The following is a 14,770-nucleotide window of genomic DNA, read 5'->3' as shown; positions in this document are numbered from 1 at the left end:
GCTGAGGACAGGTGAGTTGTGATGTAAGCAGTGATGTCATGTCTCACCTGAGGGCAGCCGTACACTGTGGGTTTGATGGAGGGCAGAGGGTAGTGACCCTTAGGCATTTTACAGATGAAGGTGTTCAGTTCAGTGCAGGTGACATCATTCCACCGGCCCGTCTGCAACCAACCAATCACAGCACACTTTATATATTTCATCCTCTCATCTTTATTCCAGTCTTCAGTTAACCACTCATCTTTCATTAACTCACCAACTCTCCTTTCATCCACTCATCTTTCATCCACTAATCAGTCACCCACTCACCTTTCACTTCATCTTTCATCCACTCATCTTTCATTCACTAATCAGTCACCCACTCACCTTTCACTTCATCTTTCGTCCACACTTTTCATTTAGTCATCAATCAGTCACCCACTCACCTTTCACCACTTCATCTTTCATTCACTCAGTCACCCATTCATCTTTCATTCACACTTCATTTACTCAACTCTCATGCACTCCTCTCGCCCATTCACCCCTTCATCTTCAATCTACTCATCAGTCGCCCATTCATGGTTCATGTACACATCATTTACTCAACTCATTCATCCACATCCTGCATCTACTCATTGTTTCTTGTCCACGCATCACTCATTAATTCAAATGTCACCCAGTCATTTACCCAATCATCTTTCATCTACTCATAAACTTTCATCAAATCATTTTATATACACTCGTCTTTTATTCATTGATCTTTCACCTATCTCTCATCCGGTCACAATTCATCAATTCATGCCTCATCCACTCATATTTTATTTGAAGAATTTCATATTGGATGAATGTAATAGGTGTTTATTGTTATTTAATCTGTGCTCAGTATGGCCGTGCGTCCTTCCCTCATTCACTCATTCATCCTCTCTGCCTTTTTTCTTTTTTAGACGAATGGATGAATTGGGCTGTTTTCTGCTCTACCTCATGGTACATCTCCACACAGTGCTCATCGAAGCCCAAGTGGTTGTTGGGTTCTCCAGGAGCCCAGTAGGTGAAGGTGGCCTCGTGGTTGTCTGACCACATGTAGTAGCCAGAGAAGCCCAGGTCATTCAGCCCAATCCACACATCACTGGAGGCTAGAGGGGGATCAGAGGAACAGGTCACAACAAGCTCAAGGGTTTGGTAATGAACAATCTGGCAACCCATGATACAGCCGTTATTGATCAGTTCTCTGGTAAACGTTATTGATCAGTTCTCTGGTAATCGTTTATGATCCGGAATCTGGTAAACGTTATTGATCAGATCTCTGGTAATCGTTTATGATCAGTACTCTGGTAAACGTTATTGATCCGGAATCTGGTAAACGTTATTGATCAGTTCTCTTGTAAACGATATTAGTCAATTCTCTGGTAAACTTTATTCATCAGGATTCTGGTAAACGTTATTGATCAGTTCTCTGGTAATCGTTTATGATCAGTACTCTGGTAAACGTTATTGATCCGGAATCTGGTAAACGTTATTGATCAGTTCTCTTGTAAACGATATTAGTCAATTCTCTGGTAAACTTTATTCATCAGGATTCTGGTAAACGTTATTGATCAGTTCTCTGGTAAACGTTATTGATCAGTTCTCTGGTAATCGTTTATGATCAGTACTCTGGTAAACGTTATTGATCCGGAATCTGGTAAACGTTATTGATCAGTTCTCTTGTAAACGATATTAGTCAATTCTCTGGTAAACTTTATTCATCAGGATTCTGGTAAACGTTATTGATCAGTTCTCTGGTAATCGTTTATGATCAGTACTCTGGTAAACGTTATTGATCCGGAATCTGGTAAACGTTATTGATCAGTTCTCTTGTAAACGATATTAGTCAATTCTCTGGTAAACTTTATTCATCAGGATTCTGGTAAACGTTATTGATCAGTTCTCTGGTAAACGTTATTGATCAGTTCTCTGGTAATCGTTTATGATCAGTACTCTGGTAAACGTTATTGATCCGGAATCTGGTAAACGTTATTGATCAGTTCTCTTGTAAACGATATTAGTCAATTCTCTGGTAAACTTTATTCATCAGGATTCTGGTAAACGTTTTTGGTCAGTACTCTGGTAAACGTTTATGATCAATTCTCTGGTAAACGTTAGTGATCAGCTCTCTGGTAAAAGTTTTTGATCAATTTTCTGGTAAACATTATTGATCAGTACTCTGGTAAAAGTTTTTGATCAATTCTCTGGTAAATGTTTTTGATCAGTTCTCTGGTAAACGTTATTGATCAGTACTCTGGTAAACGTTTTTGATCAATTCTCTGGTAAACGTTATTGGTCAGTTCTGGTAAACGCTATTGATCAGTTCTGTGGTAATTGTTATTGATCAGTACTATGGTAAAAGTTATTTGATCTGTTCACAGGTAAACGTTATTGGTCAGTACTCTGGTAAACTTTCTTGGTCAGTACTCTGGTAAACTTTATTGATCAGGATTCTGGTAAACGTTATTGATCAGCACTCTGGTTAACGTTATTGATCAGCTCTCTGGTAAACGTTTTTGATCAGCTCTCTGGTATACGTTTTTGAGCAGTTCCCTGGTAAACGTTATTGATCAGCTCTCTGGTAAATGTTTTTGATCAATTCTCTGGTAAACGTCATTGGTCAGTTCTGGTAAACGCTATTGATCAGTTCTGTGGTAAGTGTTATTGATCAGTACTATGGTAAAAGTTATTTGATCTGTTCACAGGTAAACGTTTTTGATCAGTACTCTGGTAAAAGTTTTTGATCAATTCTCAGGTAAACGTTATTGGTCAGTTCTGGTAAATGCTATTGATCAGTTCTGTGGTAATTGTTATTGATCAGTACTATGGTAAAAGTTATTTGATCTGTTCACAGGTAAACTTTCTTGGTCAGTTCTCTGGTAAACTTTCTTGGTCAGTACTCTGGTAAAAGTTTTTGATCAGTTCTGTGGTAAACCTTCTTGGTCAGTTCTCTGTTAAACATTTTTGGTCAGTTCTGTGGTAAACGATATTGATCAGTTCTCTGGTAAACGTTATTGATCAGTACTATGGTAAAAATTATTTGATCTGTTCACAGGTAAACGTTATTGGTCAGTACTCTGGTAAACGTTTTTCATCAGTACTCTGGTAGACGTTATTGATCAGTTCTGTGGTAAACTTTATTGATCAGTACTCTGATAAAAGTTTTTGATCAATTCTTTGGTAAACGTTTTTGAACAGTTCTCTGGTAAACTTTATTGATCAATTCTCTGTTAAACATTATTGAGCAGTTCCCTGGTAAACGTTTTTGGTCAGTTCTCTGTTAAACGTTATTGATCAGCTCTCTGGTAAAAGTTTTTGAGCAGTTCCCTGGTAAACATTATTGATCAGCTGTCTGGTAAAAGTTTTTGATCAATTTTCTGGTAAAAGTTATTTGATCTGTTCACTGGTAAACGTTTTTGGTCAGTACTCGGGTAAACTTTCTTGGTCAGTACTCTGGTAAACGTTATTGATCAGTACTATCGTAAAAGTTAATTGATTTGTTCACAGATAAACCTTTTTGAACAGTACTCTGGTAAGCGTTTTTGATCAGTACTCTGGTAAATGTTATTGATCAGAATTCTGGTAAACGCTATTGATCAGTTCTGTGGTAAACGTTATTTGATCTGTTCACTGGTAAACATTATTGATCAGTTCTGTGGTAAACGATATTGATCAGTACTCTGGTAAAATTCTTTGATCTGTTCTCTGGTAAACGTTTTTGATCAGTTATTGATCAGCTCTCTGGTAAAATTTATTGATCAGCTCTCTGGTAAACGTTATTGATCAGTACTATGGTAAACGTTTTTGATCAATTCTCTGGTAAAAGTTTTTGATCAGCTCTCTGGTAAAAGTTTATGATCAATTCTCTGGTAAACGTTTTTGGTCAGTTCTCAGGTAAGCATTATTGGTCAGTACTATGGTAAAGGTTTTTGATCAGTTCTGTGGTAAACGTTATTGATCAGTACTATGGTAAAAGTTTTTGATCAATTCTTTGGTAAACGTTTTTGAACAGTTCTCTGGTAAACTTTATTGATCAGGATTCTGGTAAACGTTATTGATCAATTCTCTGTTAAACATTATTGAGCAGTTCCCTGGTAAACGTTATTGATCAGCTCTCTGGTAAAAGTTTTTGATCAGTTCTCTGGTAAACGTTATTGAGCAGTTCCCTGGTAAACATTATTGATCAGCTGTCTGGTAAAAGTTTTTGATAAATTTTCTGGTAAACGTTATTGGTCAGTACTCTGGTAAACGTTTTTGATCAGTTCTCTAGTAAACATTTTTGATCAATTCTCTGGTAAACATTATTGATCAGTACTATGGTAAAAGTTATTTGATCAGTTCTGTGGTAAACGATATTGATCAGTACTCTGGTAATTTTTATTGATCAGTTCTGTGGTAAACGATATTGATCAGTACTCTGGTAAAAGTTTTTAATCAATTCTCTGGTAAACGTTTTTGATCAGTTAATGATCAGCTCTCTGGTAAAATTTATTGATCAGCTCTCTTGTAAACATTATTGGTCAGTACTCTGGTAAATGTTTTTGATCAGTACTCTGGTATTTTTTATTGGTCAGTACTGGTAAACGCTATTTGATATGTTCACTGGTAAACATTATTGATCAGTACTCTGGTAAAATTATTTGATCTGTTCTCTGGTAAACGTTTTAGATCAGTTAATGATCAGCTCTCTGGTAAAATTTATTGATCAGCTCTCTTGTAAACATTTTTGGTCAGTTCTCTGGTAAACGTTATTGGTCAGTACTCTGGTAAACTTTATTGATCAGTTCTCTGGTAAACGTTTTTGATCAGTACTCTGGTAATTTTTATTGGTCAGTTCTGGTAAACGCTATTTGATCTGTTCACTGGTAAACGTTTTTGATCAGTTAATGATCAGCTCTCTGGTAAAATTTATTGATCAGCTCTCTTGTAAACATTATTGGTCAGTACTCTGGTAAATGTTTTTGATCAGTACTCTGGTAATTTTTATTGGTCAGTTCTGGTAAACGCTATTTGATCTGTTCACTGGTAAACGTTTTTGATCAGTTAATGATCAGCTCTCTGGTAAAATTTATTGATCAGCTCTCTTGTAAACATTATTGGTCAGTACTCTGGTAAATGTTTTTGATCAGTACTCTGGTATTTTTTATTGGTCAGTTCTGGTAAACGCTATTTGATCTGTTCACTGGTAAACGTTTTAGATCAGTTAATGATCAGCTCTCTTGTAAACATTATTGGTCAGTACTCTGGTAAATGTTTTTGATCAGTACTCTGGTATTTTTTATTGGTCAGTTCTGGTAAACGCTATTTGATCTGTTCACTGGTAAACATTATTGATCAGTACTTTGGTAAACGATATTGATCAGTACTCTGGTAAAATTATTTGATCTGTTCTCTGGTAAACGTTTTAGATCAGTTCTGTGGTAAACAATATTGATCAGTACTATCGTAAAAGTTATTTGATCTGTTCACTGGTAAACGTTATTGGTCAGTACTATGGTAAAGGTTATTGGTCAGTTCTGGTAAACGCTATTGATCAGTTCTGTGGTAAACGTTATTGATCAGTACTATGGTAAAAGTTATTTGATCTGTTCACTGGTAAACATTATTGATCAGTTCTGTGGTAAACGATATTGATCAGTACTCTGGTAAAAGTTTTTAATCAATTCTCAGGTAAACGTTATTGGTCAGTTCTGGTAAACGCTATTGATCAGTTCTGTGGTAAACGTTATTGATCAGTACTCTGGTAAACGATATTGATCAGTATTCTGGTAAAATTATTTGATCTATTCTCTGGTAAACGTTTTTGATCAGTTCTCTAGTAAATGTTATTGGTCAGTACTCTGGTAAATGTTTTTGATCAGTACTCTGGTAAACGTTATTGGTCAGTTCTTTGGTAAACATTATTGATCAGTACTCTGGTAAATGTTATTGATCAGAATTCTGGTAACGCTATTGATCAGTTCTGTGGTAAACGTTATTTGATCTGTTCACTGGTAAACATTATTGATCAGTTCTGTGGTAAACGATATTGATCAGTACTCTGGTAAAATTCTTTGATCTGTTCTCTGGTAAAAGTTTTTAATCAATTCTCTGGTAAACGTTTTTGATCAGTTATTGATCAGCTCTCTGGTAAAATTTATTGATCAGCTCTCTTGTAAACGTTTTTGGTCAGTTCTCTGGTTAACGTTTTTGATCAGCTCTCTGGTAAAAGTTTATGATCAATTCTCTGGTAAACGTTTTTGGTCAGTTCTCAGGTAAGCATTATTGGTCAGTACTATGGTAAAGGTTTTTGATCAGTTCTGTGGTAAACCTTCTTGGTCAGTTCTCTGTTAAACATTTTTGGTCAGTTCTGTGGTAAACGATATTGATCAGTTCTCTGGTAAACGTTATTGATCAGTACTATGGTAAAAGTTTTTGATCAATTCTTTGGTAAACGTTTTTGAACAGTTCTCTGGTAAACTTTATTGATCAGGATTCTGGTAAACGTTATTGATCAATTCTCTGTTAAACATTATTGAGCAGTTCCCTGGTAAACGTTTTTGGTCAGTTCTCTGTTAAACGTTATTGATCAGCTCTCTGGTAAACGTTATTGATCAGCTGTCTGGTAAAAGTTTTTGATCAATTTTCTGGTAAACGTTATTGGCCAGTACTCTGGTAAACGTTTTTGATCAGTTCTCTAGTAAACATTATTGATCAGTACTATGGTAAAAGTTATTTGATCTGTTCACTGGTAAACGTTATTGCTCAGTACTATGGTAAAAGGTTTTGATCAGTTCTGTGGTAAACGATATTGATCAGTACTCTGGTAATTTTTATTGATCAGTTCTGTGGTAAACGATATTGATCAGTACTCTGGTAAAAGTTTTTAATCAATTCTCTGGTAAACGTTTTTGATCAGTTAATGATCAGCTCTCTGGTAAAATTTATTGATCAGCTCTCTTGTAAACATTATTGGTCAGTACTCTGGTAAATGTTTTTGATCAGTACTCTGGTATTTTTTATTGGTCAGTTCTGGTAAACGCTATTTGATATGTTCACTGGTAAACATTATTGATCAGTTCTGTGGTAAACGATATTGATCAGTACTCTGGTAAAATTATTTGATCTGTTCTCTGGTAAACGTTTTAGATCAGTTAATGATCAGCTCTCTGGTAAAATTTATTGATCAGCTCTCTTGTAAACATTTTTGGTCAGTACTCTGGTAAACTTTATTGATCAGTTCTCTGGTAAACGTTTTTGATCAGTACTCTGGTAATTTTTATTGGTCAGTTCTGGTAAACGCTATTTGATCTGTTCACTGGTAAACGTTTTTGATCAGTTAATGATCAGCTCTCTGGTAAAATTTATTGATCAGCTCTCTTGTAAACATTATTGGTCAGTACTCTGGTAAATGTTTTTGATCAGTACTCTGGTATTTTTTATTGGTCAGTTCTGGTAAACGCTATTTGATCTGTTCACTGGTAAACATTATTGATCAGTACTCTGGTAAACGATATTGATCAGTACTCTGGTAAAATTATTTGATCTGTTCTCTGGTAAACGTTTTAGATCAGTTAATGATCAGTTCTCTGTTAAACATTTTTGGTCAGTTCTGTGGTAAACAATATTGATCAGTACTATCGTAAAAGTTATTTGATCTGTTCACTGGTAAACGTTATTGGTCAGTACTATGGTAAAGGTTATTGGTCAGTTCTGGTAAACGCTATTGATCAGTTCTGTGGTAAACGTTATTGATCAGTACTATGGTAAAAGTTATTTGATCTGTTCACTGGTAAACATTATTGATCAGTACTCTGGTAAACATTTTTGATCAGTTCTGTGGTAAACGATATTGATCAGTACTCTGGTAAAAGTTTTTAATCAATTCTCAGGTAAACGTTATTGGTCAGTTCTGGTAAACGCTATTGATCAGTTCTGTGGTAAACGTTATTGGTCAGTACTCTGGTAAACGTTTTTGATCAGTACTCTGGTAAACGTTATTGGTCAGTTCTTTGGTAAACATTATTGATCAGTACTCTGGTAAATGTTATTGATCAGAATTCTGGTAAACGCTATTGATCAGTTCTGTGGTAAACGTTATTTGATCAGTACTCTGGTAAAATTCTTTGATCTGTTCTCTGGTAAACGTTTTTGATCAGTTATTGATCAGCTCTCTTGTAAACGTTTTTGGTCAATTCTCTGGTAAACGTTTTTGGTCAGTTCTCAGGTAAGCATTATTGGTCAGTACTATGGTAAAGGTTTTTGATCAGTTCTGTGGTAAACCTTCTTGGTCAGATCTCTGTTAAACATTTTTGGTCAGTTCTGTGGTAAACGATATTGATCAGTACTATGGTAAAAGTTTTTGATCAATTCTTTGGTAAACGTTTTTGAACAGTTCTCTGGTAAACTTTATTGATCAGGATTCTGGTAAACGTTATTGATCAATTCTCTGTTAAACATTATTGAGCAGTTCCATGGTAAACGTTTTTGGTCAGTTCTCTGTTAAACGTTATTGATCAGCTCTCTGGTAAAAGTTTTTGATCAGTTCTCTGGTAAACGTTATTGAGCAGTTCCCTGGTAAACATTATTGATCAGCTGTCTGGTAAAAGTTTTTGATCAATTTTCTGGTAAACGTTTTTGATCAATTCTCTGGTAAACATTATTGATCAGTACTATGGTAAAAGTTATTTGATCTGTTCACTGGTAAACGTTTTTGATCAGTACTATCGTAAAAGTTAATTGATTTGTTCACAGATAAACGTTATTGGTCAGTACTCTGGTAAACGTTATTGATCAGTACTATCGTAAAAGTTAATTGATTTGTTCACAGAAACCTTTTTGAACAGTACTCTGGTAAGCGTTTTTGATCAGTACTCTGGTAAAGGTTATTGGTCAGTTCTGGTAAACGCTATTGATCAGTTCTGTGGTAAACGTTATTGATTAGTACTATGGTAAAAGTTATTTGATCTGTTCACTGGTAAACGTTATTGCTCAGTACTATGGTAAAAGGTTTTGATCAGTTCTGTGGTAAACGATATTGATCAGTACTCTGGTAAAGGTTTTTGATCAGTACTCTGGTAATTTTTATTGGTCAGTTCTGGTAAACATTATTGATCAGTACTCTGGTAAAAGTTTTTAATCAGCTCTCTGGTAAAATTTATTGACCAGCTCTCTTGTAAACGTTTTTGGTCAGTTCTCTGGTAAACGTTTTTGATCAATTCTCTGGTAAAAATTTTTGATCAGCTCTCTGGTAAAAGTTTATGATCAATTCTCTGGTAAACGTTTTTGGTCAGTTCTCAGGTAAACGTTATTGGTCAGTACTATGGTAAAAGTTTTTGGTCAGTTCTGTGGTAAACGATATTGATCAGTTCTCTTGTAAACGTTATTGATCAGTACTATGGTAAAAGTTATTTGATCTGTTCACAGGTAAACGTTATTGGTCAGTACTCTGGTAAACGATTTTGATCAGTACTCTAGTAAACGTTATTGGTCAGTACTCTGGTAAACGATATTGATCAGTATTCTGGTAAAATTATTTGATCTGTTCTCTGGTAAACGTTTTTGATCAGTTATTGATCAGCTCTCTGGTAAAATTTATTGATCTGTTCTCTGGTAAAGTTATTTGATCTGTTCACTGGTAAACGTTATTGGTCAGTACTATGGTAAAAGTTTTTGGTCAGTTCTGTGGTAAACGATATTGATCAGTTCTCTGGTAAACGTTATTGGTCAGTACTCTGGTAAAAGTTTTTGATCAGCTCTCTGGTAAACGTTATTGATCAGTAGTATCGTAAAAGTTATTTGATCTGTTCACTGGTAAACGTTATTGCTCAGTACTATGGTAAAAGTTTTAGTAAAGTCTAGTAAACGTTTTTGGTCAGTTCTCTGGTAAACTTTATTGATCAGTCCTGTGGTAAACGATATTGATCAGTTCTCTGGTAAAAGTTTTTGATCAATTCTCTGATAAACGTTATTGGCCAGTACTCTGGTAAACGTTAATGGTCAGTACTCTGGTAAAAGTTTTTGATCAATTTTCTAGTAAATGTTTTTAGTCAGTTCTCTGATAAACGTTATTGATCAATTCTCTGGTAAACGTTCTTGGTCAGTAGTATGGTAAAAGTTATTTGATCTATTCACTGGTAAACGTTTTTAGTCAGTTCTCTGGTAAACATTATTGATCAGTACTCTGGTAAACATTATTCATCAGGATTCTGGTAAAAGTTATTTGATCTGTTCACTGGTAAACGTTATTGATCAGAATTCTGGTAAACATTATTGATCAGTACTCTGGTAAAAGTTTTTAATCAATTCTCTGGTTAACGTTTTTGATCAGTTATTGATCAGCTCTCTGGTAAACGTTATTGATCAGTACTATGGTGAAAGTTATTTGATCTGTTCACTGGTAAACATTGTTGATCAGTACTCTGGTAAACGATATTGATCAGTATTCTGGTAAAATTTTTTGATCAGTACTCTGGTAAACATTATTGGTCAGTACTCTGGTAAACGTTATTGATCAGTACTATCGTAAAAGTTATTTGATCTGTTCACTGGTAAACGTTATTGGTCAGTACTCTGGTAAAAGTTATTTGATCTGTTCACTGGTAAACATTATTGATCAGTACTCTGGTAAAAGTTTTTAATCAATTCTCTGGTTCACATTTTTGATCAGTTATTGATCAGCTCTCTTGTAAACGTTTTTGGTCAGTTCTCTGGTAAACGTTATTGATCAGTACTATGGTGAAAGTTATTTGATCTGTTCACTGGTAAACGATATTGATCAGTATTCTGGTAAAATTATTTGATCTGTTCTCTGGTAAACGTTTTTGATCAGTTATTGATCAGCTCTCTGGTAAAAGTTATTTGATCTGTTCACTGGTAAACGTTTTTGGTCAGTACTATCGTAAAAGTTAATTGATTTGTTCACAGATAAACGTTATTGATCAGTACTATCGTAAAAGTTATTTGTTCTGTTCACTGGTAAACGTTATTGGTCAGTACTCTGGTAAAAGTTTTTGATCAGTTCTGTGGTAAACTTTCTTGGTTAGTTCTCTGTTAAACATTTTTGGTCAGTTCTGTGGTAAACGCTATTGATCAGAATTCTGGTAAACGTTATTGGTCAGTACTCTGGTAAAATTTATTGATCAGTACTCTGGTCAACGTTTTTGGTCAGTTCTCTGGTAAACCTTATTGATCAGTACTCTGGTAAAAGTTATTGGTCAGTTCTCTGTTAAACGTTATTGATCAGTTCTCTAGTAAATATTATTGGTCAGTACTATGGTAAAAGTTATTTGATCTGTTCACTGGTAAACGTTATTGGTCAGTACTCTGGTAATAGTTTTTGATCAATTCGCTAGTAAACGTTTTTAGTCAGTTCTCTGTTAAACGTAATTGATCAGTAATATGGTAAAAGTTTTTGATCAATTCTCTGGTAAACGTTATTGCTCAGTACTATGGTAAATGATATTGATCAGTTCTCTGGTAAACGTTATTGGTCAGCACTCTGCTAAACGTTTTTGTTTACGTGTTATTTAAATGTTATTGATCATTACCCTCATAAAGGTAGCTCTCCAGCCAGCTCTGCTCAGTGATGGACTTAATTGAGACCAGATCCGCCTCCAGCTTCCTGCACTCAGATCGAGCCCCGTGCCACGTCTTTTTAACATCAAAGGGTTTGTAGCAGAACTCTCCAAATTCATACCAGTCATTATCAGGACATCTCATCTCTGAAAGACACACACATATGCACACTATGTATTAACAGTTTCATTTAGGAACTACAAGACAAAGAGTCTTTAGATCAGTGGTGTCGTACCTCCATCAGTAAAGACAAAGGACACGGCGTAATCTCCGTTGTATCTGAAAGAGAGAAAACATTGTGTTTATGTGTTAAAGACATCAGGACGTCCACTCACTGTCCACCTTGTAGATGTAAAGTCAGAGACAGTAGCTCATCTGTCGCTGCACAGTGTGTGTCGGTCGTCCTCTAGTCCTTCATCAGTGACACAGGACGCTGTCGGCTGGATGTTTTTGGTCGGTGGACTGTTCTCAGCCCAGACACTGAGGGGTTTAAAAACTCCAGCAGCACTGCTGTGTCTGATCCACTCTACACCAGCACAACACACACTAACACACCACCACCACATCATACAGTGGAGTCAGTGGAGCTGAGATGGACAGTGAATGTAGAGAACATTTTAATCTTTTGGCTGATTGTGTTTATAAAGAGTGTGTGTCAATAAAGAGTGTATTTTCTTTCTCAAAATACAAGCTGCTCTTTATAATGTATTAAAATTTCATAAAAGATCTCCAAATTAATGAGTCATACTGTTTGGAGGTGATGCCATTTCTCGTGGAGCCGCTGTAGAAGTTCTGTCCCGGAGCTTTCAGCACTGTACAGTCTCCTCCGATTTCGTTCAGAACCACACCCGCATGAATCGCAGCTGCGCAGATGTTAGAGTCCTGCAACAGACAAGCCATAATAAGGTTTTATTATCATCTTTTATAACCCTTTCATCAGATCTTCTGACGTTATCCTATGGAGGAACAAACCTGCCAAAATTAAAAATGAATTAATAAATGACTCAGTACAATTAATTTCCTCCATAATAATGATAATAAATGTAAAAAATACATAGAATATAATAAATAAAACCTTACATGAATTAAAATGTCTGTTTACCTGCAGGTGTATTTAATTTACTTTCTCTCTCTCTCTCTTGCATTTATTTATTTCCCTTGCTAAAAAAGCTTGAGTGGGGACTCTAGGGGGCGTTGTCCCTGTGGTCTGTGTGGATCCCAATGCCTGGGTGCAGTGCGGGGGACACTGTACTGAACTAACAACAGGTGAGACGTAAAACTAAGGCGTCACCCCGATGTCTAACTAAATCTGCCCCTGTGGTCGCTTCTGGACTCGTCACCACACACTTACATCTAAAAGAAATGATCTCTGCTAAACTTAACACACTGTGATCTAATGCAGAATTTCCTGTTGTTTAGGGGAAAAAAATCTTGTTTAGTCTTCAGTAAAATTCACTGTATTAATAAAGAACACTATCCAAGCTGCTCAAAGACATCCTATGTTGAATGTATGAAAATACAATGTTAAAATTCATTCAGAAAAGAGGCAAGCTGTGTAACAGCCTTCGTTTCTAAAGAAATGTTGGTTTCGGAGGGTGTCCACAAACATTTTCAGGCCACATTTTTTTTTTATTTGAAACCAATAAAAAACGGAAAGGGAAAAAAAGCGTAAACAAAAAGTGGCCAAGTCTTTTTTTGCAGTATCTTATCATTTTTATATTTTATTTCACTATTAAAGACTGCAGTTTGACTCCACAGTTTAGCGTCACATACAGTAGATTGAAAACATCTTAGAAACGTAAGGACATTAATATTATATGAAGTTATTTATGTTCAAGTGGTTTTAGAAAACAATAAATGATCGATTACAAAAACATAAACCCAGTAAAAGTATTTTTTCTTCTAAAAAGTAGTGTCTGTGTTGTGAGCGAGTAAAGAACAGTGTGTTTCCAGATGTTTCTCTTGATCGTATGGATGTGTTAAATCTACAGCACACTTCATTTAACACAATGGAGTGTTTATTATCCTCTGACACTAGGCACTGCACGATCACCTCAAATAACACTAGGTGAGACGTGGAAAGGGTTAAACCGACACATTCACACACACTGGAACAATGGGGTTGGTCTTTATTCTAACATTAGGTAGGGTTTGTTGATTTGGAGTATTTTTGGATCAAATTAAACTCTTACAGCTCAAATAAATGGTTTCTCAGTCTAGCTTTGACGCTGATGCTTATGAAATGTCGTGACTTGACGTACTCACCCCTCGGTACGTCATGGTTCCGTACACGCTGTAAGACTCAGACACACACCCAGCTGGACAATGGACACTGAAATAGAGACGCAGGATCAACAGAAATGACCCGTACTCTCACTGATCTCTTTATCAGAAACACCCGCCATGTCCCTCCATCGTGCACACGGAGAGTTAGTCATTAAAGAAGCAGTCAGTCATTTCCTGGTGGTCTGAAGGTTTCAGTGATTCTGCACAAAACCGTTTCTAAACATGTGAGGGACCCTCTCCATGGAGCGTAAACAGTCTCCACGCAGTCTGATTCTTCTTCAGATGTGAGTAACACTTACAAAACATTTAAAAATGATAAATGATAAATAATCCCTTTCTTAAAACATTATTTGCTACATTCCATTGTAAAAACATCTGATTGCTTCTTTAGGATCAAAGTGGAACATGATGCTTTAGTAAATGAAGGAGTAAGAAAAAAGTAAATGATACATACATCATTTTATCTACAGAGTGATCCAAGCTGGGTTTCTTGCTACAGGGGATGGAATCTGTAACACACACACACACATACAATAAACAGGTAAATCCTCAGGGTTGTGTGAGCATGTGTAACTACATAAGTTTGTAACAATGTACAGATCTGTAATGTTCTGAAAATTACATTCTGTATTTGAAGGTACTGTGTATAACGATGTGTAGAACGACTGATAGCACTCTCCTTTATACTGCAATGTACAGCAAATATGCACTGAAAATGATAAAGTATTGAAATATTTTTAAGGGAGGACCGTACAGTTCGGAGCACAGCCCAGGATTTCGAAGCGTAATCCCGCCTCGTTGTTCCACTCCAGCGGAAGAATCCGGATTAATTTCACAGACACGGGATTTCCCAGCAGCTGAGTTTCAGGAGTTCCTCTGTCTACAGAACCTGGGAACTCTTCTACCTACAACACACACACACACACAC

At 35.9% G+C, this 14,770-nt stretch overlaps 1 protein-coding gene across 1 annotated transcript in view; it reads right to left on the bottom strand.

Moving 5' to 3' along the window:
• LOC136668694 (lymphocyte antigen 75) overlaps positions 1-14,770 on the bottom strand; it is a gene marked incomplete at its 5' end in the record, with an annotated part of 61,465 nt that overhangs the window by 21,268 nt on the left and 25,427 nt on the right. The window contains 8 exons of the mRNA XM_066646369.1: positions 48-161; positions 955-1,109; positions 11,529-11,702; positions 11,792-11,835; positions 12,305-12,438; positions 13,822-13,888; positions 14,297-14,351; positions 14,597-14,738. Coding sequence (XP_066502466.1) covers positions 48-161; positions 955-1,109; positions 11,529-11,702; positions 11,792-11,835; positions 12,305-12,438; positions 13,822-13,888; positions 14,297-14,351; positions 14,597-14,738 — 885 coding nt within the window. The remainder of the gene's footprint in view (positions 1-47; positions 162-954; positions 1,110-11,528; positions 11,703-11,791; positions 11,836-12,304; positions 12,439-13,821; positions 13,889-14,296; positions 14,352-14,596; positions 14,739-14,770) is intronic.

This window comes from Hoplias malabaricus, chromosome 15 (genome assembly GCF_029633855.1).
Source record: "Hoplias malabaricus isolate fHopMal1 chromosome 15, fHopMal1.hap1, whole genome shotgun sequence".
Taxonomy (NCBI): Eukaryota; Metazoa; Chordata; class Actinopteri; order Characiformes; family Erythrinidae; genus Hoplias; species Hoplias malabaricus.
The sequence above is the reverse complement of the archived record's forward strand: the minus strand, read 5'-3'. Positions and strand labels throughout refer to the sequence as shown.